Source organism: Balaenoptera musculus, chromosome 15, assembly GCF_009873245.2.
Source record: "Balaenoptera musculus isolate JJ_BM4_2016_0621 chromosome 15, mBalMus1.pri.v3, whole genome shotgun sequence".
Taxonomy (NCBI): domain Eukaryota; kingdom Metazoa; phylum Chordata; class Mammalia; order Artiodactyla; family Balaenopteridae; genus Balaenoptera; species Balaenoptera musculus.
The window spans coordinates 4,213,214-4,236,998 of NC_045799.1; the positions used below are offsets into that span (position 1 = coordinate 4,213,214).

Sequence of the window (23,785 nt, forward strand, 5' to 3'; positions counted from 1 at the left end):
CTCTGGTATACTCTGCTTGAGGATTAATTGGCTGGGATTAATTTGACCTAGAAAATGGAACAGGAAGTAGGTTTTTGGCCTGAATTACAGAATCAACTTGATTACTGTCCTATTTGGCCAGTTTCAGAGGGTGCAATGATTGATGCTGGGGGCAAACTGGTCTCTCCCTCCCACCCCTCCAGGAAGCCACACCATGGGTGACCACGAACTTAAGGGATGAGCCTGGGGGGGTGAAGGACTAGGGAGCCCAAGTGGACCTCAGGTCTAAGCCATAACCCACCAAGGATTCAGAGTTTGATGTGGGGCCCACGAGTGCTGGTGGCCACCCCCTCCCCCAACAGTGGTGGAAGATTGTTTTATTTGTATTTCACTTCATTATGAGTGAGGTTGCATGGTTTCCCCAATGTTAATTAGTTATTTGTACCTTTTTAAAAAAGTAAAATTGCTTGTTCATGTACCCTGCCCATTTTTGCGAGGTGCTTGCTTATTAATTCTTCAGACCTCTTTGCTTATTAGGGAAACTAACCCTTTGTTACAGATTTTTACCTAGTCTCCCCCCCCACCCCATTCATATTTGATATTAATTTTTGTACGGTCATCCCCCACCCCTCTTTATGATTTTTTTAAATCTTAGGTCATGCTTAGAGAGGCCTTCTATAGACCAAGATTTTAATTATAAAAATTGCCATTTTTAAAGTAACTTTTTGTACTTAAAGATATGTTTGACCCACGTTGAGTTCATTTGTGTATGGAACAAGGTAGGGATAATTAGTTATTTGTACCTTTTTAAAAAGTAGAATTGCTGGTTTATGTACCTTGCCCATTTTTGTGATGGGCTTGCTTATTAATTCTTAAGAGCTCTTTGCTTATTAGGGAAATTAACCCTTTGTTACAGGTTTTTACCCAGCCTCCACTCCCACCCCCGTTCATATTTGATTTTAATTTTCATACAGTCCTCCCCCACCCCATCCCCCTTATGTTTCTTAAATCTTAGGTCATGCTTAGAGAGGCCTTCTATGAACCAAGATTTTCATTGTAAAAAATGACCTTTTTTGAAGTAACTTTTTGTATTTAAACATATGTGTTTGACCCACACTAAGTTCATTTGTGTATGGAATGAGGTGTAGGGATCCAGTTTAAGTTTTTCCCCAAATCGCTACACCATTTCTTTCTGATTATTTGATAGCTTTGTACCAGCTTTATTCCTCCTTACCCCCCACCTCCCACCTTTACTGAGATATAATTGACAAAATTTTAAGATATTTAAAGTGTAAAATGTGATGATTTAATATACATTGTACACCATTTCTTGAATAACTCCACTTTTCCTGATTGTAAACTGCATTCCTAAATTCCTCCCACCCAACTGAGTCCCTGTCTTAATGCAAGACAGACAGCCGAAATTCAAACACCTATTTGGGGAGACTAGGTAAGCAGGCACACTGTGAGACAATATATAAGGGTATAAGTTGGTAGACTCTTTGGATAGGGCAGCAGTGATCAAAGTATAGAACTTTTTTTTTTTTTAAATTAATTAACTAATTTATGGCTGTGTTGGGTCTTCGTTTCTGTGCGAGGGCTTTCTCTAGTTGTGGCAAGCGGGGGCGACTCTTCATCACGGTGCGCGGGCCTCTCACTATCGCGGCCTCTCTTGTTGCGGAGCACAGGCTCCAGACGCGCAGGCTCAGTAATTGTGGCTCACGGGCCCAGTTGCTCCGCGGCATGTGGGATCTTCCCAGACCAGGGCTCGAACCCGTGTCCCCTGCATTGGCAGGCAGATTCTCAACCACTGCGCCACCAGGGAAGCCCTAGAACTTTTTTGATGGGGCTTAGTGGCTTTCTATGGGGCATGGTTTTGAGAGGAGGACAGGATGGACATTTTGTATTGTCTGCAAATTGTTTTCAGAAACCCAAGATTAGGTCAACAAAAACATAGAGTGGCAATATTTTATACCCACTTATAACCTTGGGGCCTTGTCACCTCAACACGGGGGCCTCCCAACTTTTGATGCAGTCAAAATCCTGAACAATGGGTGTCTGCTTGAAACCACAAATAATTCACTGGAGTCACATCCTTTGCTCACATTTAATTTTTATTTTGATTTTTTTTAATGCTGCACAACACAATATTTATTTCATTTGTTTCATTTATGTCATTTATTCTTTTATTTCTTTATTTCTGTTTGCTGCTGTTATTTTACTTACTTAAAGAGAGAGGGAACGTTTGTGGCCTTTTTTTCCTTTATCTTTTTCTGTAGGCCGCCTTAAGCTTTCTAAATTTGGAATATTTAAGCAAGCTGAAGGGTAAAGGGGGTTTCGCAAAATCACTTGAGGGAAAGGAAAGGTTGCTTTGTTAATCATGCCCTATGGTGGGTGATCAACTGCGTGTACAATTACGTTTCACTTTTAATTAATTGTGCTTAAGGCCTTAATTAAATTTGGAAGTTCCCTTCTTAGAGCAGCTCATACTGACGGAGGTGCATGCGCTGGATGATGTCACGGCAGTCGTTGAACACACGGCGAATGTTCTCTGTGTCCACAGCGCAGGTGAAGTGAGGGTAGCAATAGTGGCGCCCGTCTCCACTAGCAGTGCTGATTCTCTGTGGGCACAGAAGGAAACTCGGTCAGTGCCGCCTCTCCAGTAACTCCCCCTGTCAGCAGTGGGGTCATCTACCAAGGACTGCCCACCAGTCGCTGATGTTATGTGAAAACAAACCCAAGTTGAGGGGCACAAAGGCTAAGATTCATACCGGCTATTGGTGAAATAACACTGAGGAAGTGGATGGTTTGATCCCCAAATTTAGAATTAAGGGAACTTACACCCCTAAGAATAAGAGAACAAGCAGAGAGAGGGAACTAAAGACAGTCTCTACTCACCAGAAATTCATCTCGAATGAAGTACTTGGCCCGGGTCACGCGTGGGTCCTCTCCGGGCTCGGGAGTCGCTGTAAAGAATATAAATATTTTGTTACTTAAGTGATTAAAATAAGGTTCTTTGGCTCCCCCTACAGATCCCTTATAGTGTGGTGGTGGTTGGGGGAGGGGGGGTTTCCATTCTTAGAGGACGTTCATTTTTAAAATCCAGAACGGAAAATTTTAACATATGCAAGACACCCCATAGGACCAAGGGGCACTAATCAACTGCAGAAGGCCACACATACCATCCTCAGGAGTAGTGTAGCGAGCAAATTCTGGAAAGTAGTCCTCAATCTTCGATTTTCCAGCAAGGACTTTCTCAGCGAGCAGATCTTGCTTGTTGAGGAACAGAATCACAGAGATGGTGCGCAGCCATCTAAGAAAGAGAGACACGGGTTTAATGCCCAGGAAAAGAAAGCATTCTTTCTGCAAGGGGTTTGAGATGCTTGCCCAAGAACTTGCACAGGATTCTTTTCTACTAGCCATGCAAATACAGGGCCTTGAGATCAGTGGGGAGGAGACCGGGGGGTCACCGCACAAACCTGTTGTTCCAGATGCTCTTGAAGAGGTTCAGGGCCTCCTGCAGGCGGTTGGTCTGGTTGTCTTCCCGGATGACCATGTTGTAGCTGCTGCTGGCAACCACAAAGATGATGGCAGTCACATCTTCGGCACAAGAAAGCAAAAGCAGTGCATGTTAGAAGAGAAAATGATCCTCAACGATGAAAAAACCAGAATGTCCTTAAAGAGCAGAGAAGCCCATGGCTTCCGTACCATTGAAGCACTGGATCCATTTGCGGCGTTCATCACGCTGGCCGCCCACGTCAAACATGCTGCAGGAGAGAAATGACACCTGGTCACTCCAAGGGCCAACACTGGTCCACCGTTCTCCCTGCCAGAGGGAACGTCAAGAAATCTCTCTCTCTCTCTTTTTTTCTTTTTTTAAAGGGAACCATTTACTTACTGGAAGTTGACTTTATCCACCTGGAACTTGGTCTCAAAGATTCCAGAAGTCAGGACGCGGCAGCGCAGCAGGTCCTAAAACAAAATCTTAGGTCAAGGGATCTCACCCAAACCAACCAAAACATTATTAATAATTGACAATCTGGAGCAAAAGTCTTGACTAGGTTGGAAAGAGAGCTCCACGTCCTCTGCTTGTGAGACCGTGTGCATACCTGGTCGCTGGGCACATAGTCAGCCTGCTTGATGACGTCAATCTTGTCCAGGAAGCTGGGAGGAAAAGAAAGATGCACAGGGGTGACCACACACTCATGCCACTTTGCCCACTATTCCTGCCTCTCTGCCAAGTCCAGCTAAATGGAAATGATCACCCCACAGTTACCTGGCATTAAGTCAATGGGGACTTTGCTTGTGTTCATTATGGGTCCAAGCTTATGCCTTAGAAAAGGTTAGAGCAAACAGAATTTAAGATAAATGTACCTGGCTGACCAGTAGGTCTAGGAACCAGGAACTAGGGGTGGGCTCTCAGGACCCCTGGCCTACAGGTACAGCACAGGCCAGTGCAGAGCTCTGGTCTTGCTTTAATTTTAAAAGGCTGGTTCTGTGCATGTCAATTAGCTGAGGGCCCAAAATCAGGTCTATCTGATTTTGTGCCATTTGATAAAGACTGAGTAAAAAATTCAGATTTTCAAATTGTTTGGCTTTGACTAAAACGGCAAGTAGTTTGAAAATTGTACCCTTCCATGTCACGCAGTTTTTTTAAAAAAATGAAAAAGATGGCACACTTAAAAGGAACAAGGATTTTTTTCCCCAAGGGACTAATGAAAATAAGATTGAGTTACTCAGAAAGGGTATCCCTTCCTTCTACTTTTAAGAAGGGGCCCTTTTGGCCCTTACCACAGTGAACAGGAAACAGACACAAAGTTCCCTTCCGTTCTACTTGGTCCATGAAATAGAACAGTCCAGATATTAAACTTTGAGTTTTCAAAAAACCTCAGGGCCATCCAGGTTAGGGGCCCTTATCTGGGCAGGGAGCAAGTACGGTGGAGGGGCGGGGGTTGGTCTCAGGGGCCGTCATTAGTGATGCGAAAGCTTTAGAGGGAAAAGCAGTGTTTTCTATCTCCCGCTCCACAGCCATAACTGTTCCCAAAGTAAAAAGTATCTTACTTGTGTTGCGTGACTAGACACACTGTTAGGAAAAATAACTTCTAAAAGACTGGACTAATTTAATTACTGTGGAAAGTTAATATTAAAACCAGCTTTTTTGGGGGCAGGGGTCTGGATTGTTGTAAAGTGGGCTAATCAGAAAAAAATCACAAAGAGAGAAAAGTCTATTTAAAGAAATTCTATAAGGTTTTTTTTTTTTTCCCCCCCTCCTTCCTTTTTACCAGTTTAAAGTTAGTCTGGCTTAGAGGATATACCGACTTGCCCAATCAGTCTTACATTACAGCACCGGGCCAGAAATAGCTCCCCAGCCGCCCTGGCCTGCAGCACGTTGCCATGGCAACAGAACCACAGTTCTATAAATAGATCATCAGCACCAAATCTTGTGAGAGAGACATCTGGAGTAAGGCCAGCCAAACCCCAGCTCAACAAATAAAAATAGGCACCTTAAGGAACGGGCAAGGTACCAGGAGCTCAACTTTAACATAAAGGCCGTTAAACCAGAAACACGTTGGTCACTGCAAAGGCAGGGCTACTTTAATCATCGGGCTGGGGAAGACATTTTATAAGATTCAAGCTATGTTCTCTTTTTCCCGGAGTTCCCTTGAAACTTTCCATAAATTGTGCAAATGTTGCCATTTTCAGATAAAGTTGCAGGAGTAACTGAATTTTGCCTTAAAAAAACAACTTTTAAATGGTGTGAGATTCAAAAAAAAAAAAAACTGGCTAAACTGTTCATCAATGAAGTTGTTACACCCTCCCCCCTTCCAGAGCGCTCAAAACTGGGATGGTTAAACCCTCCTAATCTTGTACCTGTACTTCTGACTTGGATCCAAAATACAAAAGGCAAACAATTCCAGGATTTCCATTTGTTTTGCGTTACTATAATTAGCACTTCCAGCTTTAAGCTCAAACTTTTGAGAAAATCAGGGGCTTTGTTGAAGAAGGGGTGGGGGTGGGAGGGTCACAGGGACCGGCCCAGATGGACTGTTTTTCTGCTCCTTGAAAAAATATACAGATTTGCTTGTATATTAAATCACAAAATAGCTACATGTGTGACAACTGAAAATAATCAAATGCATTTCCGATGGGAAAGCAGGGCCAGGGAAAGATAGATTGATAGGTTTCACAGCCCCTAACATCAGCCTGTGTGATGTGTCTATAACAGGATTCTGGGGAGCTTGCTTTGTGTTTGCTGTTTGAGTGCTGTCACCTCTTCCTCCCTCCTGTTTATTCGAGTGGTTTTCACAATAAGTTCCTCCGGCGTGGGGCTCCTACGTAAGGCGATTTTAGCTTTTTGTGAGCCAGCCGGGGTACCTTGGTCCTGGTTACTTAATATTTTCAATAGCAAAATTGTTCGTGAGTTTCAGTTACTTACATGAGAGAGGCTAAAACATCACAAATCTCTCTTGCCCTTCCCCCGGTCGTAAAAGACAATCCAACTTGAGAAAATGATAACTGAGACCACTTAGTACATTTGTGCAACATCAGCAAACAAACGATATCTTTAAAATATTGTTTATGGCTCCGAACATCACATATTTGCTATATTATGTACGGGATAAGGAAGGTCATAAACTATTTAAAAGGCAACTTTCCAGCTGTGTTATCACATCCACTGGAAGACAGCCCATGAAAGGACAGAGCGAGGACCCCATGGGGGGAGCACCCTTGAATTAAGGCCCAGTGTGAATGAATAAATAAGGATAGGAAATGGAATTCAACACAATACCCGACTCTAGATGAACTAGAAATACTGGACTCCGGCAGCTATGGTACTCACCTACCTGATAGCAGAAACAGCAAAGCAACTTATCAGTCACCAAGGAGGAGGAGGCATATTTTTGTCCTCACTGTTCCTCTTTGTCAGGTTTTTACATTACAGCAATCAAATAGAATATTTCTACCTGATCCAAAGTGTGAGAGCTGCCCTATCTCCCTAAAATGCTCGGAGGCCAATTCAGTTAATTACTTCAAGCTAGTTCATTATAAATGTCACTTTATTGCAGGTAATTATCATTTTGCTCTAACAGGCATTAATTGTTTGTATAAAAATAATGTCACCGCACTAAAGAGTGCAATTAAGGGCTTTATGAAACAAATGAATCAGACTAGAACTTTCTAACCGCAGGTGGGAATAACTGGCTGCTGGCTCCTATGAAAAGAACTCATTTACAAGTAACTTGGAAAGTGGGAGTCGAGGTTTGTAAGGTTCTCTCCGCGTGCCCGTGTGCGCGGACGTGGAGACGGCGTTACTCACTACTGCGCGCAGTCAATGAGCTGGTACTCGTTGGAGCGCTCGTAGCAGGCACGCACCCCCTCGTCCTCCCACAGAGCCTTGGCGTGCTCGTAGAATTCCTGAAAGTGAACACGAGAGGGAAGGTTTAGACGCGGGAGCTGCTCCAAGTCAGTGAGACCGGAGTTCACTCTGCCACCAACCCTGGGTGTGATTATTCCCAATTTCGGGGCAAACTAAGGAATGGGCGTTCATAAAGACCTTCGGCGTGCTAAACGTATTCAAAAATTGAATCCTGCTGTCCTCTGATTGTGAATTACTGCTCTTGGGTAGTTGTCATCCTATATTTTTGGGAGTGGGGGGAGGGGCCAGAGTAAACTATTGAATAACTTTGTTTCTTCACCCAACGGCTCATCTAGGACGTATAATCTAATTAGGAGGCGCTGCCAATATATGATTCCATGTCGTGGAAACAGGACGTTTTCATTTGTGAAGATGTGGTGGGGTCGAAATTTTCCTTCCAGGAAAATCTGAATTTTAGAAAAAAATATTATGGTTGGGAGTCGCTGGCAAATCTGACCTTGTCCGTCAATGCCTGTCAATCAAAAGAGCAAATGACCTGTGCGTGGTTTTAAATTGCAGTAGGTCATGATTCACATTTCATTTGAACAGAAAAACATTTTTAATTGTATCGGGGCAATTCGTCCCTTACAAGGAAAGAGAAGGTTTTTCTGCAATGTGAATGCAGCAAGAAGAGGGTCAAAAGTAGGCAGGAACGTGAAGTTCAGCTAACAGAAGACCCTTAAGCGGTCACCGTCCTGGTGTATTTTTAACGGGCTGCCTTTTTTCTCCTATTAGAAATACAGAATCACGTCTCATGAAAAAGTCTGTGTTTGGCATTATGTGTGCTGTGTTTACTGCTCGACTTTTTTTCCATTTAAAAGAATTTACCTAGCCATACTTACTAATACTGCTTCCTTGCTAGGAGAAGTTTGCAGCCAAACCCATTTAAAATACACAAACACAAATTCCCACGAAAGCCTGACAAAAGGCAACAATAAGTCATTGTTTTTGCTGTAGACAAGTCTTTTCCTTCTGGGCCTTATAAACTTGCCCATCTTTCCATCTTGTTTCCTGTTCCCCTCTTATAAACTATTCTTCCCCCACAAAGGGGTCAAAACATATATGCTTGGGCCACAGGCAATTTTGTGTTCCCTAAAAATAGTTCTTTATGGAGCAGACAAATCTTTGTAAGCAGTGTCCTGCACGCCAGCCAGGGTGCACAGAGGACAGTCCCTGGGTTATGATTTATTTAGGTGAAGGTCTTTTCTTTCTTTTTTTTGAATAATGAGAAAAGACTTCATTTGCCCCAAGACAAGGACTGACTTTAGAAAAACCTTAATAAAGGTTAAATGGCAAATTGTTTAAAATGAGAATATCTTCCGTTTATAAAACTCAGAGCTGGCACTTCATTTCTGCATTCCTTGGTATCTTAGGATATTTTCGATTAGCTGGACAATTAGCATTTGTGTGCCATACTTAACAGTTTCGTTTGTCACAAGATGTGTATAAGGGAATAATTAAGGCTGCCACGACTCATGACTTTTTCTCTCATAAAGATTTACAGTCTAATACAGTGAGAATTGTAGTATTGAACTGTGATGTTTACTTGCGGGGACGGGCGAGCCAAGATTGACGAGGGGTGACAGAAATTCGCTCATCCATCTTGACCAAAGCTCTAATGATTATTTTTCCTATCAATATCACAGAAATGGGTTTCGCTGGCAGTGCGCCTGTGGGGGGGGGGCATCCCGGGGGGGGGTGTGGGGTGGGAAGGGGCGGGGGCTTAGCTTACGGGAGGGAAATCAAAGTCTGGCACATTCATCACGCTCAGAATGTAGTCCACTCTGAACTGGTTCTCGGGGTTGGCCAGCTCCACGGGGGGCACCAGGTTGCTCATGGCGGCCACGATGGTCTGAAAATGATGGAGCAAAGCGGTCAGGGGGACAGCGCTGTCTGAAAGGGAGGCTAAAAGAACGACAAAAAGGACCGGGCACGTACTTCAATGGCCTCTTTCAGGTTGTTTTTGATGTCCTGCACTTTGGTGGCCTTCTCACTACAGTGGGATTGAAAAGGAAAAAAAAAATCATATTGCATCACGCTGACTCACAGTGTCGCTTCAATCACGATTTTCCAACTAAAATAGTATTCTGTTCTTGAAGGAGTGGTGGGTTCAGATCTGTGCAGAGGTTGGAGGTTCCTGAATAAAGGTGGTTTCAAATCATAACCTCCCAGACTGTGTCCCGAGGACACGCCCAATTGGGGCAGATTACCAAGTCGGCATCTAGATAAGGATCAAGGCTACTGTACCAGAAGTGGGGGCTGGCTCATCACTATTCAGAGGTGCTTCCATTTTCTTGAGGCCCACAGCGCACTCCAGCACTTCCGAAAAGATTCCTATTGGCCCTTGCTAGCATCCCTGCTTTGGGGGTGGGGTTCGGGAGGGGGAAAAGTTCAAGGTGTGGCTCGGGGCTTCCTCAGTCACTGGATTAGCACATGGACAACCAGTGGATGAAATGCAGGTGGTAGTGTTAATTACAGATTTGAGGGCTTTGGGGCCCTGCTTATTTATTTTTGTTTATTTCAGTAGTCACTGTGTGTCTGTCACTGCAGCCAGCAGCAGTGGATGACATTTCTAGTTGATGATGTTAATATAGATTGATCCCTCGATGTGAATAAGGTAAAAATAAGATTCTGCCCCCAGAAGGCTTTATGATCTGGGACTTATTGGGGGGAAGGGGAGGGAGGCGGTGTGGCCCACGTCCCTCGGTTAAGTAGAGGTTAGCGTTTGTTGCTTATTGATTTTAACTTGGGCACCTGGGACGGCCTGTGTGTAGATGTGGAACCATCTACATTCAGGGTCCCTGGGACCACAGGTAAAGACCACGCCCTTTGGCTCTGGGGTGCCCTGATGTTGTTTGTCCCCCGGTGTCTTTCAGACACTGTCCTTCATCACAGGCACAGCCAGGGAACATTCTCGGGTTTGTGTTCTTAGGGGTTAAGGACCTCTTGCTCGGGGTGTAAATCTTGCCACTCTACTGCCCAGGCGTCACCTCTTGGTTTGGGGGGTGGGATGGGGTATTGAACCCACAGCCATGACACATCTACTGCGTATTAGGCCCTGGGATGTGACAGCACCGTCACGAGGAACTAAGGTGCTGTCCTCACAGAGGAGGGAACTGAGGCTGAGGGAGGGAGGGTCTGAGTGACAGAGGCAGGAGGACAGAGGGGGACACAGAGCTTACGTTTTTCTTGCCGGGATTTTTAAAGAAATCTCTTTAAAGAGAGTACCAATTTTTGACGTATTCACGGGGTTAATTGCCCAAGAGTAGTGGGATGGAGGTAGAAATTAAACCACGTAGCCCCTCAGGGGCAGAACACGACAGGACATTAATGCAGAGGACACGAGGGGTGGGGGGCGGGGGTAACAGCAAAATGCAGCCCAGCGGGGAGGTCAGCATGTGACGTGGGGAGGCGGCTCTCGGGTCGGGGTACGGGGGATGTCACGTGCTCGCCTGCAAGCGCCCCGCCCCCTCGAGAACCTGGCCTTTCCTTCCATTTTATCCTTTCAAAATAAGTCTCTGCATATTCGTTTGAGGGGTGGGCCCTCGTTTTCGGAATGATCTCATCGCATTTCATCCCTACCCCAGGGTCAAACTAGCCTTTGAGACCCCGCCCCTCTCACACCGGAATCCGGAGCTGGTTTAGAGATGCTATGCTCATCAGGGGCTGAGGGTGTGGGGCGACAGGTGGTACCAGGAACCCCCTCATGGTCGGGAGAACTCCAGGCACGGATATGAGAGCTGTGTTGCTAACCAGGAGAGTGGGACCCGTGCCCCAAGCCCCCAGACTCTTAACGCAACGACCCTAGGCTTAAAGGGAGACTGTCCCGACCCCGCTGTGGGACTATTCTGCTTTGTACGTTTCTGAAAATTACTAATCGTGTCCAGACTTGGTGCCACAGTCTGAATCAGGTATTTAAGACGTTGGAGTTTTAAAAGGACACGTGTTTGTCCCTAACGTTCACCCAGGAATTCAAATTCAAAACCCCATAGGACAAATCCATTCCCATTCATTAGAAACGAGCTCCATTTCCATGGTACTAAGAGCCTTTAACCTTTGGTTTTATGGTCCCACCAGAGTTAAAATTAGATATGTCCGGGTATTTAATACCCAAATGAACACAGAGCAAGAGAAAAGTTATTTCCAGAAACCTGATTCTTTCATTCAGTTTGATATTTTGGTCTAAGTAGTAGTATGATAATTGGAAAACTTCCAGTCTTAAATACGGATATTTTGAGAACGTGTTCAGTATTCATCTACGTATGTGAATAGGTGTGGGAGTATATCAAGTCTGAAACAGCTAAAATAGAAATCTAAAATCTAATTCGGGCGTGTAATACTAAAACATAAAAATTCCTCCATTGAAGCAGTTACTCTGTAGATGGAGCTATGATTCTGGGGGCTGGCAGGTTTATCATAATTTTTACTATCGCTTAATGAACTTAACGTTGATTGTGACATTCGGAGAAGATTCCTCATATGTCTCTAAACTACTTAACAAAGCCAAATTGTGTATCAATTGCTAGAATTCTGATGGACTGAAAAATGGGGGCTGGAAGTACTTTTAGGATATTATAGCTTCTCCCCCCCCCCCCACATATAAAGCAGATCAGGGCTGCTTTCTATGCTAGGTTTGAATTCTAAGAGCTGCCCACCCCGCTCCCCCCTTCAGCTAGTATTAGGGGAAGGCTATGTCGTACTAAGTTCTATACCTTTTTTATATTTATGCCTTTCTTTTTTTCCTTTGGTGGGAAAAGACAGAAGACAGACGCAAGATACAGGGAATGCTGAGACATGCAGATAATTTTTATTTATCACATGTTAATACTTATTTCTACTTGTAGAACAGAGTCACAGATAGAAGAGCAGGCTGTTAGTAGGTATTAGAAGGGTTCAGGGGTCTAGCATAGCATCTAGTACACAGTAGGTGGCTCAGTAAGGATGTGTCATAGCTCTCAAATGCCAACTTTTGGTACAGTAAACTGTCAATCACTTTTTATGTAGATGCCTTGGATGGTTGATACACTACATTTTTGTCAATTAGGGATTCCTTTTTTTGTTTTTTTTATTTTTTTATTTTTTTGGTGTTTTTTTTTTGTTATCTTTAGAGGTTAGGTGGTAGGGCCCCCTCCCCCCTCCCCAACAGAATAGTATTCTTATTAGAAGTTCCTAAGACGGGCAATTCCAGCATGCAAAGTGTGATGGGACATAGCCGGGAAGATGAGAAATTGAAGCCATCATCTAGGGGTAATATTGTCTAAAAAAAACAGATGAACAAACATGTGTCAGTTACTTGGTCCCAACCCCCCAGTATCCTTTGCCCCTCCCCTCCCAGGCCACAGAAGCTATTTCTTTGAGATGCCCTAGGCTAGGTCAGTCGGCTCTGCATGTTCTCAGGAGAAATAGCTGCTCCCCCACTGCAAGCTGAATAAGCAAAGCAGTGCTCAGAGAGGGTTACCTGGCATGCATGTGTGTGCGTGTACGTGGGGGTGTGTGGGGGTGTGTGTGTGCGCGCGCGCACGCGTGATGGGCAGTGCGGATGCAGGAAGTGAAGAAAAAAATAATTTGATAATGAATGGAAAAAGATGGAGGCCATCATTAATTTCCTGTCCACTAGCTAACGTAAAGTGCCTTGGGTTAAAATAAATTTGACAATTTTAAAAAGACCAGAGGCTTTTCGAGATCATTCTCAACAATGACCTCCCCTCCTCAACGTGCCGAGCAATTTTTTTTTCCAAAATTAAGGACAGTGCGGCACCACGTATTTTAATAGAGGTAAAAAAAAAATTTTTTTTCCCCCGGAGGTCTGAAATTTTAAAATCAGACCAACCACTGGGTAGATGGAATTTAGTAGTTTTAAAAACAAGTAGCCAGTTTTAAAAGCAAGTAGCCAATTCAAATGGTGAGCTGAGGGGTTGGAAACCATATGGAAAAACAGCAATTCTCGAGAAACCCTAAACTGATCATCTAAAGCTGAAATCTATAGCCTTCCCCCAGCTGGATCTAATTATACTTTAAGGTTGGCCCCAAAAAAAAAAAAAAAAAAAAATGGTTTTGCACTTCACTTGCTCTGAAATGTTAAGAAATCGTGCTGTTTGCAGACGTATACCAAGATGGCTGAGGGCCCTTAAATGATTTTGGTTTTCTTCCCGGGTCTCTGTGTCCTCAGTTTCCCAGTATGATCTTCATGTGTGTCAAGTGTGTGTGTTAAAAAGTTTTTCTGTTTTTGAATGTGCCTACCCATCGCTGTTGCTCCTTGCAGCCTGCGGGTCCTCTTCGCCGCCCCTTTTAAAGAGAGATTGAAAGCTCACCTAATCTGCAAGGCACCGCAATTTCACAAAAAACCCCACACAGCCTCTCTACATTCCTAAACAAATGGCCACCATCCTCCCGTTAATTCTTAGGTCGCCTTCCTGGCTAAATTGGAATGTCTACTGAGACTGCAGGCCGTAGAGGGAAGAATTCCACACCTTCGCTGCAGTATTAGCAGAGTCCTCTGGGGACTCCCGTCGGGTACATAAGAGACGGATAATTATTTTCTTGTGCTTTCACTAAATGTACATGCATCAGGGAGCTAAAGCAGTGACTTATCTCACAATTCTTTGGAGAATACAGCAGCACATAAGGCCCCTGATTGTCCCAGACCTCAGTCTTCACCATGTTGCATCTGAACACAGACATGGGTGCTTTTGGCCCATGATTTCCTGCTGCCAATATTAATTTCCTCCCTTTTTGTAATCGGGAAACTACCTATGTTTTTATTTCTATGTAACTGCTCCCCATAAACTGTCATCAATGAAAAGTGTGCCTGGACCGTAAGGCAACAAAAAATAGAATAAAACCCACTACCACCAACCCTCCCCACCCCCCAAAACCCAATCTTCATGAATGGTAGGAATTCCTCCTTGAAGGTGGGACGGGCAAGATGGCTTAAGCTGTCTACGTGGGTTTGTACTTGATTAGCTTATTAGCTCAACCAGTGTTAATGGCACTTTTTTAAAAAAAATGTAAGATAGAGAGTTAGCGTTGAGTTAGGAAAATCCGCATTTGACCTCTGTATTTCTGAAGGTCAGATTAATGACATGTTACTCTGCAGATGTACTCGGCACAGCAGTCTGCGGACAGTTAAGGCAAATGTAATAGCTCAGCCCAGCCCTGACAAAGCGCACATTTACGGAGGAAGGAGGGAGAGACCCTGCACCACACAAAACACCCTTTCGTGGACGGATGTCCCCACTTCACAGGGAATTCCTAGTGGAGAAGGAAACCGCTTTTGTTGCAATACCACAGCGAGGAAAAAGAAAAAAGGAGGCTCAGTTGGACGAGATAAAAATAAGGTTTCTAGACTCACATAAAGAATTCCCCTGTATGTCACTTTCACGGGCTAAATTTAACATCCTCGGAGATTACCTATGGCTTCCTCTACAAAGCAGGCAAACTGGGAATGTCACTTCCTCTTTTGAAAAAAAAGAAAAGAGAAGTTCTGGTTTAAATGCCTCGTCTGCATTACGGACGGGCTCACTTAGGGAGGAGAATCCTTTCCCTAAAAATTAAAAAATTTTAGGGCAATCTGCAGAGTAATAAAACTTTAAGTGAATTATGTCAAGGATGTCCTATCTTCTATTGGACTCGAGCTAAGGTAAACAGTGGCTGCTGCATCCTTTTAAAAAATTCGAGCCATGTCCAGTTTTAATCAAAATATTTATCTAGAGGGTACATGGTCAAATTATTTTTGCTTAACTAGCCTCATGAAGCAGCTCTCCCCAGCAAGTTGCAGGGGGGAAAATTATGCAAGATTTTTCTTTAAATTACAAAATCATAGCAAGAAGCCTATTTCAGGTTTTTTGTTTTAATTGACGGATGGCAACTCTGGTGGCAAGGCTTTAGAAATTAAGAATTGCAGAACTGGTTTGTGACAAGTGTACTGACTTATTTAATTAACAGCATGTATGTGCATATCAGTAACTCATCAGGAGCCATTCATAAAATTAATAGTCCATCCCTCTGAATTTTAAAGCTTAAAAAGCATCCTAAACTGTCCGTTTGTATGAGTGATGTCATCCTTTTCTCCACTCCCCCCCCATTATTTGGTCTAAGAAATTCTAGAATTTTCCATAAAGAGGCCTGTTTTCCGTAAACTGCCTTCAGCGCAGTTCTTTTACCTCTGAAAGGTGATAAAATTCATCTTTGTCGTGTCCCCCCACCCCCAGTAGGCGACAGTAACTTTTTTTTTTTTTAACTGGTTTGTTTGGGGTGCACAACTGAATTAAACCATGCCCCTTTGACTCAATCTTCCCTTTTGAAACCAAGGGGGAATGCAACTTTCAATTGAATCCATGTTTAAGAAAGGGAATAGGATTGCTAACTAGTAACTGCAAACTAGTGCCTTCAGGTGTTTGTAATCTAGTGAGGTTAACTGCTCTCACCCCCGTGAAAACAGAGGCTGGGTCTGGGGAGACTTGCGCCCCTTATTTACATCCTTCCTGGCAAGTAGAAGGCCATTCCCATCTTTTACATCCCTGATATAGGCACTCTCTCGTTTCATCTTTATTCTCACTGCGGTATTGTCACATTGTCCTATAGCAAAATGCCCTGAAGGACTTTTCAAAGGCAAAAGTACCTCTTGGTCTGGCCGGAAGTGCCCAACTCCCAGCCTTTCCATCATTTAAACGTCTCCTTTTTCTTTTCTTTAGGCAAGACCATCGATTTTTAAAAAGGGAAACAATGATTTACCCATGATAATTCCAAAGGGGGGTGGGGGTGGGGAATGAGGAATTATGAACAAGGGCTGACTCTTCCAACTTTGTTTTATGTGACAATCTCATTGAAACCATGTTTCCCTAGTAGTTTACAACATCCTGCACTGGTGCCTTGCGCTGAAATGTGCTTGGGGGCGGGGGGCGTCTCTGCCGTGGTCAGCATCACCAGGCAAAAGGGTGGCCACGGCCAGCGTCAGCTATGTCGGAGACCCACTGCACCAAAAGCTGCCGCAGACCCGTCACGGGGCCAACACTGGGGCTTTATTATTATTACTGTTTCGTTGCTGCACCAAAGAGTAAAAGGAGGGAGAGGAGAACAACCCCTAAAGAGCTCTTCCCTGGATTTTCTAACATGTAGGCTGAAAAAAATCAAGCAGACGTTGCCCAGCCCCCAAAAGCTACCTAAACTTCCTAAAGGTTAGTATCCAATGTGCTACTCTGCCTGTGCCCTTGCCACAGATTTGACACTTACTCTCCATTAAACCCATTAACATGCAGGATCCTCATTTGCTTCACGATGGTGCTTTTACCAGATTCTCCAGCACCTAGAAAATGAAAGTAAGTCTCAGGTTAAGAGGGAGGCATTTTACACACTTTGGGCAGGGAGGAGAGAGAGAGAGGACTGCCGGTTTCTTTCTCCATAGAAGCAACACACAAAAAACAAACAAGAGACTTGCAGTTTTCCTTGACATTTCGACGCAGAGAAAATGAAATAAACATCTAACTTTGTGTGTACCTGCAGTATTTCACCATCAGAACAACAAACAAGAATTAAAGGTTTTGCTTTGTTCAGGTGTTTTGTTTTATTTTTCCTTTTGGTTGCCTTAAAATTTGTGGGGTGGGCAAAGGGGCAAAGAAAGAATGACGCAATTCTGTCATGGGAGGGGGGGGTCAAGAAAATTACAGTTAAAGCCATGAAACTGGATGTTTGAACTGTGAGCGTTCACTGGTAAAAATGTACACATTAATGTATACGGCCACATAATTTACTGCTTGTCAGATGTTTCATGGTTAAAATACCCCAGTATTCACAAACAATGAATGCGCCGGCCCTGCAGGCGCCCCCAGCTCAGGTACTGACGCAGCAACTGCCTCTTCAACATTTTCTTAAGGCTGCTGCCTTCTCTGCAGGGTTCTCGCCCCCCTGGGCTACTTAAAAATCAACCCCTAAGCCCCATAATATTACACTTTATCCACTTCTCCACACCCCTCCCCCTTTCCCTGCTAACTTTATTTTTCTAAAGATAAACTCTCTCTGGATATGACAACCATGGGAGGGGGACACCATTGATTTGCTGTCAACTTCTCGAGAAACACATTTAAATATTAAATACAAGGCTTGAGAACTACCCTATTAGCATGTTAAAAGGACAGGACTTTAATCAGAAGGGAAAATATTCCTGGGAACCACTGAATTTTCAAAGATTCCAAGCCCTTCCCAACGAACAGAGCTAGAAGGGGCACATGCCCCCATTTTAAATCACCTTTCATTTGTAAAAACATATATTTTATGGAAAAAACACTTCCATCAAGCTAGAAGGAGGATTGATAGTTTCTCATTTTCTGTTTTTGCAAATGGATACTCTAACAACTAACCCTGAGGGGACAATTTTTTGTCCTCCTCAAGCACAAACCTGTTTGATTTTTTAGTCCTCTTTTACACTTTTAATTTTATTAATTGTTTTGTTTTACTGCCCAGAGAGCAAAGCATTCCTCCTTCTCTTGCCTTTTCACAAGGCTGTAATCGATATCTGTAAAAAGTTAAAATCAGTTTCCACAGAAACATTGATTTCAAAGCAAACATTCTCTCTTAATGAGCCTAACTCTCATAAATTAAAATATTAAAGGTATGATTAAGAGATTCCATGAAGAGAACACACAGTCTTAATCAGAATCTCCAACACTCTCGTGTTAAAATGTGTTGTGTATCACCTCTCTTTACGGGCACAAACAGGTCCGTGCCTCAGTTTCCCCATTTAGGAAATTAGAGAATTGGACTGAAAAATTACTGCAAGATCTTTTGTGGTACTGTAATTCACTCAGATTTCATATCATTAAATTAAAAAAGAGGATTCTGGGCATCACTACTTTCCCTCTTTTGTGGGGGGGGGGGCATCATTTGGTGAGAATCACCATTTAAAGATGCAAAATGTGTGGCACTGCCTTGGGCTGCAGACCCCCATATGCCAGAGCCTTCCATCAATTACGGTAACAGGGCTAGGACACCTGGGAAAGGTTAGCCCAGTGATGCCAGGTATGTTCAGAGCAACAGTCTCAGGTGAAGACTTTGTGATGTCCGTGCAAGGGTGTTAGAAATTTAAGGTACCATTAGCATCACACTTTTTTTAAATTAGTATTCAGATAGCAGGAGTGTTCCTAGGAAAGATTCTAGACTTTTCTAGGCTTATACTTTGAAATCAAATTACATGCACATTAATATTCACATAGCATAGTTCCACCTTTAGAAGTTTTTGACAACCCCTCAACATACGTACCATTTAATTACTGTAACTGCAAATGCATAAACACACACCAAAGGGACTTATTTTCACTTAATAATTTTCTGCTTTACATAAATCTGGACCCAGGAGAACAAAGACGTGACCCATCCAAAAAAAAAGCAAAGCAGACGCCACCACAAAGAAAAAACAGCCCTTTACATTTGATTCTTCATAATCAAGCTGTTCTGTTGATATGTGACCATGAACTAGGTCTTAACCTAGCAAATTCACAAATTAACTCAGATAGCCAAATTACTAAGGAAGTGGAAAACTTCCATACTAATTAATGCTTGTGTAATTCTTCTGGTTATTTCAACAATTTCTTTTATGCTTCTTTTGATTTATTTTTCCAAAGCAGCACCTTTAAGACAAAAGGGGAAAAGGCTATCTCCTTAAGAGTTAACACACACACCCCCGCGTTTTTTTGTTTTTTTTTTGGCCAAAGAGGAAAAACCGCAATCAAAAGAGAAAACCCCAAACCAAACAACCAAATGTCACTTGACAAACAACTAATTAATGTAGTCTCATCTCCTTCCACCTGGAAAAAAAGTCTTTTCCTTAAAGCGTTCTCAATCCCCCCTCCCACCTTGAAAAGGACAAAAAAACCACGCCATTTCCAGACCAAGAAGCCATTTACAGACAAATGTCATTTTCCAGTTCTGATTTGTGCATGTTTTTTTTTTTTTCTTTCCATTTTTTTCACAAAGCACTCTCAATGTGGCCGACTAACAGGAAAATGTGTGTGTGTGTGTTAATGGTTTGGGGGGGCGGCAGCTGCTACAGTTAATTCTCTTCTTTGCTTTTCAAAGAGCCTGCATATCTGGAAGGGGAAAAAAGGTCATACTGTAAAATGACGTGTCATTTGGCTTCACTGGGCACTTAGAGTACTAACTCCATTTTTTTTTTTTTTTTTTCGGCCTTATTTTATTCGATTCTCCTTCTCTTCCTTCCACGGCCCGGCCCGGCCCGGCCCGGGACACGTCTGCTCCGCGCACACAGTGTGTCCTGCCCGCAACGCACCAAGTCGCGCCCAGCGGCCGCCGCGCTCCCTCCTCCGCCCGCCCCCCCCCTCCGGCGCCACGACTCGCCCGCGCCCCCTCCCCCTCGCTGCACCACCTTTACCACTCCGAGCCCTTCCGAGGGGCTGATGTCACCCGCCCCCCCACTCTCCTCGGCCACTTCTCTCGCCGAACCTCCCCTCGACGAGGCCCCCTCCGCCACCGCGGCGCCCCCCCCTTCTCCGCCGGCCCCTCTCGCTTTCTCCCCTTCCCTCTCCCAACAAATCACACACCCAACGGAGGCGGGTCCCCCTCCCTCGGCCCGCCACCCCATTTCCTGTCCCCGAAACCCTCTTTTTGTCGCAGTCTCCCGAGCCCTATGGGACTCCCCCTCCCCCTCCCCAACACGCACCCGAACCCCTGGCGTCGTGTAGGCCTCGCGGAAAAAGAGAGAGAAAAGAGCGAGGGGGAGGGCGAGAGAGAGACAGAGGGCGAGCGGCCAGGGGAGGGGGACCCGCGCCCGCGTCGCTACGGCCCCCCGACCCATTTTGGGCCCCCGCCCGGCCGAATGGCGCCCCGGGGTCCCCCTTCCGGCCTCGCCCCCGGGAGACTGAGCCCGCGGGCGGGCGGCGGGCTCGGGAGCGCGCGCCCGGGGCGGGGGGCGGGCTCGGCGCGCGCGGCCTGCGGGGCGCCCCGAGGGGCCCCCGGGCCGGGCCGGGGCCGGCGCCCCCCGCCCCGCCCTTACCCAGCAGCAGCAGGCGGTGCGTGGCCCGGTAGACCTGCTTGTCCTTCTGCAGCTGCTTCTCGATCTTTTTGTTGGCCTCGCGCTGCGCCTTCTCTTCGTTGCGCTGGTCCTCGGTCTTACTGTTTCCGAGGCAGCCCATGGCGGCGGCGGCGGCGGGGCGCGGCCGGGCTGCGGCGGCGGCGGCGGCGGCGGCGGGGCCGGGCGCGGGCGGCCTCACGCGGGCGGAGAGGGCCGGGGCAGCGCCGGGCGGGCGGGCTGGGCGCGGGCTCGGCTCCTCGGGGAGGAGCGCGCGGGGCGGACTGCGGGCCGCGCGGGGAGGGTGGTGTCGGTCTGACCGAGCCGAGCGCGCGGCTCCCGGCCCCTCGAGCCGAAGCCGAGGGGACTGATGGCCGCCGCGGACCGAGGCGGACCAGAGCAGGAGCTGCGGGAGCTGCTGCCGCCGCTGCCGCCGCCGCCGCTCTTATTGCCTCGGCCGGGGCCCCGCCGCCGCCCCGACCCAAAGCTCCGCGGCGGGCGGGGGGAGGCGGGGGGAGGAGGAGGCGGCGGCGGCGAGGGGGGTGGAAGGAGGAGGAGGAGGAGGAGGAGGGATGAGGAGCAGCCGCGGCAGCGGCCGCGGCGGCAGGGAGGGCGGGAGCTGGCGGAGGGAGGCGCCCCCCCCACGGGTACCCGGGGAGGGGGTCCCTCTGCCCGCGCCCGGCCCGGGACGGGACGGGCCTGGGAGACGCCCCCTCGCCCCCCTGGCTCGGGCCCCAAGCGGGGCCGTCCGCGGGGGGAGAGGGGGCGTCTCCGAGCCGGTGACGACCCCTCGCACGACGCCAACGCTCCACCCCCCGGGCCGCGTCGCCCTGCGGCCCCCGAAGCCGAGCCCCCTCCCCCCTCCCGCGGGCGCCGCCGAGGGGCCGGGGTGGGCGGAAGGGGAGGGAGCGCGAGCCAGAGCCCGGACTTAGGAAATTTTTCGAAAAGAAGAGAGAGACAGAGAGAGCTAGAGAGCAGGGAGTGTGGAAGAAGCGAGGCGAGCACGAACCAAAGGACAGAGCAACCGAAAAGGAAAATGTGTCCAAACACACACACACACACAAATACTCAATAAAACTCCACACTACACAGCGATGGTGGTGTCTGGTGGCGGGGGAGGGGACGGGGGTCTGACTAGATGAGCCGCTCGTCGCGCCCCTGGCGCTGGGCGCCATGGCCCGAGCCGAAGGCACCCGAGGTCCCGGAGCGCCCACGGCCTCTGCGCTTGGCCCGGCCGCCCACGAAGGAGAAGAAGGCGCAGCCCAGGAACATTCGGAAGCAGCAGGTCGCCCCGAAAAAGAAGCCGCAGCCGCGGCCCTGCTCCGGGCGCTTCTGCAGCAGGAAGTCGAGCACCCACGCGGGGCTGCGCACGGAGAGGACCAGGAAGGTCAGGAGCGGCAGGTGGGCGCTCAGCGCGCTGATCTTCAGCAGCCCGGACCCCCACACGGCGCCCCTGAAGCCTCGCAAGGCGTCGAACAGTTCGTCCTCGTCCTCGTCGCTCGAGTCCGTGTCCCACTCGATCCAGATCCTACTCGTGGCCCCGGCGCCGGCGCCCACGCCGCCCCCGCCGGCGCCCTCCGCGGCGCCCTCGTCTGCGCCGGCGGCGGCGGCAGCGGCGGCGACCTCCGGACCTCGGGCCTCCTCCTGGGCTTCTGGCACCTTCTTCTTCTTCTTCTTCTTCTTCTTCTCCTTCTTCTTCTTCTTCTTCTTCTGCATCTTCTCCAACTTCTTCCTCTCCTTCTCCTTCTTCTTCTCTTCGTTTCTTCTCTGCTCCAGTAGCTTCTTCTCGATCTTCCGCCGCTCCTTTTCGGTCAGCAACTTCTCGGAGGGCGCCTCTTGCTCCGGCTTCTTGGGGGGCTTCTCGGTGTCCCCTTTCTTCCGCGACGCGTGCGGCTCGGCCAGCGTTGCAGCCACCGCCGCAGCTTCGGCAGCCGCCCCGGCCGCAGCCAGCGCTGTCTTCCTCTCGCTCTCCACCGCCCAAGCTTTGATCTTCATGGCCATCTTCAGCATGGTGGCTCGGCCACCTCGGGGTGCCTGGCTCTCGCCTGGCCCGGGCGCCCTGCTTGCCCCCGGCCTCGGGCTGGCCGGACCCCGTGCGCCCCGTGTCGGGGGAGTCGGCTGCGATCCCCGCTGCGCTGCCCCGGGACCGCGGAGCGCGGCTGCCGGGCTTCGTTCGGGCTGCTGGGCTGGCTGCCTAAGAGTTAGCGCCAAAAAGGGGGAGCAAACGAAAAAGGGGCGAGAACAAACCAAAAAGCACCCAACAACACGATAAATCAGAAAGCAACAAGAAATGTCAAACAACTCAAAAAAGAAAAGTGCAGAGGCGCGATGGCACGAGGTTGCTGTTACCCTCAGGCGCTCCTTGGTTAGGCTCTTGGGCACGCCAATGGAGAAAAGAGAAGAGAGAGAGAATTGGGGGGTGCCCGGGAGGCGCGGGCAGGGCGGCAGTGCTGGGGCACCCCTGCCCCGTCCCGGCCCCGGTGGCTATTTCCCCGCGCCGGGCGACTCGCACTTCCGCGGGAGGCCACGGTGCCCCCGGACTTACATGTGAGTGAGGTGCACTCACACGCAAGGCAGTGCCTGCCTGCCTGCCGGCCGCCCGCCGCCGCCCCGCGCTGGGACAGGGGTTCGCTCCAGCCGCGGCGCCGCAGCCCGGAGCCAGAGAGCCTGCGAGCCAGCGAGCGAGCCGCGCCGGGCCGGCCACCTGACGCAGCCCGCTCCGCGGTGCCGACGCGACTGAGTGTCCCCGCCGGAGAGCAGCGCTCCTAAGCAGCCCGATGACGCCCCAGCCTCTTCAGAGGACGGACCCACCGTGGCGGCCCCTATAAACCGAAGGGGAAGCCGAAAAATCGGCCCGCCGGGGACGCGCCCAAACGGGCCGCCGCGCACCCCGGAGGTGCAGGCCGGTGCGGGGTCCACGCGGGAGTGGGCGCGGGGCGCGGGGGACGCGGCGGCGGGGGCCGAGGGGGCGCCCAAGGCGGTGGGTGCCGGACCCCGCCTCCCAGACCTGCCTCCCAATTTTCGGTGAGTGGTGTAGCCCTGGGCGGCGTGCAAAGTGTGCGACGGCGGCGCTTACCCCTGCTGCGCGCCTCCTTACCTCCAGCTTCCCGGTTAGCGCGCGCGGGGACCGCCACCCACCCCTCCCTCCCGGCGGCGCGTGCCCGGCAGTCGGTCGTCCGATGAGAGGTGTTATGTGAGCGCGAAAAACGAGCATCGCAAGAGCAAGCAGGCGCCGGCGACTCGAGAGCCGAGCGGTGGTGGCCGGGGCCACGCGGTCTGCGCCCCCGGAGTCCTCCTGGGCGGGACAGGTGGCGGGCCAGGGCGTCCCGGTTATACGAGGCCGGGCCGGGGCGCCGCGGGGGGATGCTCTG

At 48.4% G+C, this 23,785-nt stretch overlaps 1 protein-coding gene across 12 annotated transcripts in view; it reads right to left on the bottom strand.

The window, feature by feature from the left end:
* Window positions 1-2,074: 2,074 nt before the first annotated feature.
* Window positions 2,075-23,785, bottom strand: part of GNAS (GNAS complex locus) — a 54,857-nt gene continuing 33,146 nt past the window's right edge. For 2 of the 12 annotated variants that reach the window (XM_036827533.1, XM_036827532.1), the window contains 12 exons: window positions 16,628-16,700; window positions 13,637-13,681; window positions 9,335-9,389; window positions 9,129-9,248; window positions 7,298-7,395; window positions 4,089-4,143; window positions 3,878-3,951; window positions 3,688-3,746; window positions 3,459-3,579; window positions 3,162-3,292; window positions 2,878-2,945; window positions 2,177-2,600 (listed from right to left, as the gene is read on the bottom strand). In XM_036827533.1, the coding sequence (XP_036683428.1) occupies window positions 2,454-2,600; window positions 2,878-2,945; window positions 3,162-3,292; window positions 3,459-3,579; window positions 3,688-3,746; window positions 3,878-3,951; window positions 4,089-4,143; window positions 7,298-7,395; window positions 9,129-9,248; window positions 9,335-9,389; window positions 13,637-13,681; window positions 16,628-16,700 (1,046 nt within the window). In that variant the 3' untranslated portion in view covers window positions 2,177-2,453. Of the gene's footprint in view, window positions 2,601-2,877; window positions 2,946-3,161; window positions 3,293-3,458; window positions 3,580-3,687; window positions 3,747-3,877; window positions 3,952-4,088; window positions 4,144-7,297; window positions 7,396-9,128; window positions 9,249-9,334; window positions 9,393-11,416; window positions 11,420-13,632; window positions 13,682-16,627; window positions 16,701-20,399; window positions 20,902-22,959; window positions 23,192-23,785 lie in introns of those variants that run through there. The other 10 variants (XM_036827536.1, XM_036827540.1, XM_036827539.1 and 7 more) reach the window with 10 other exon arrangements.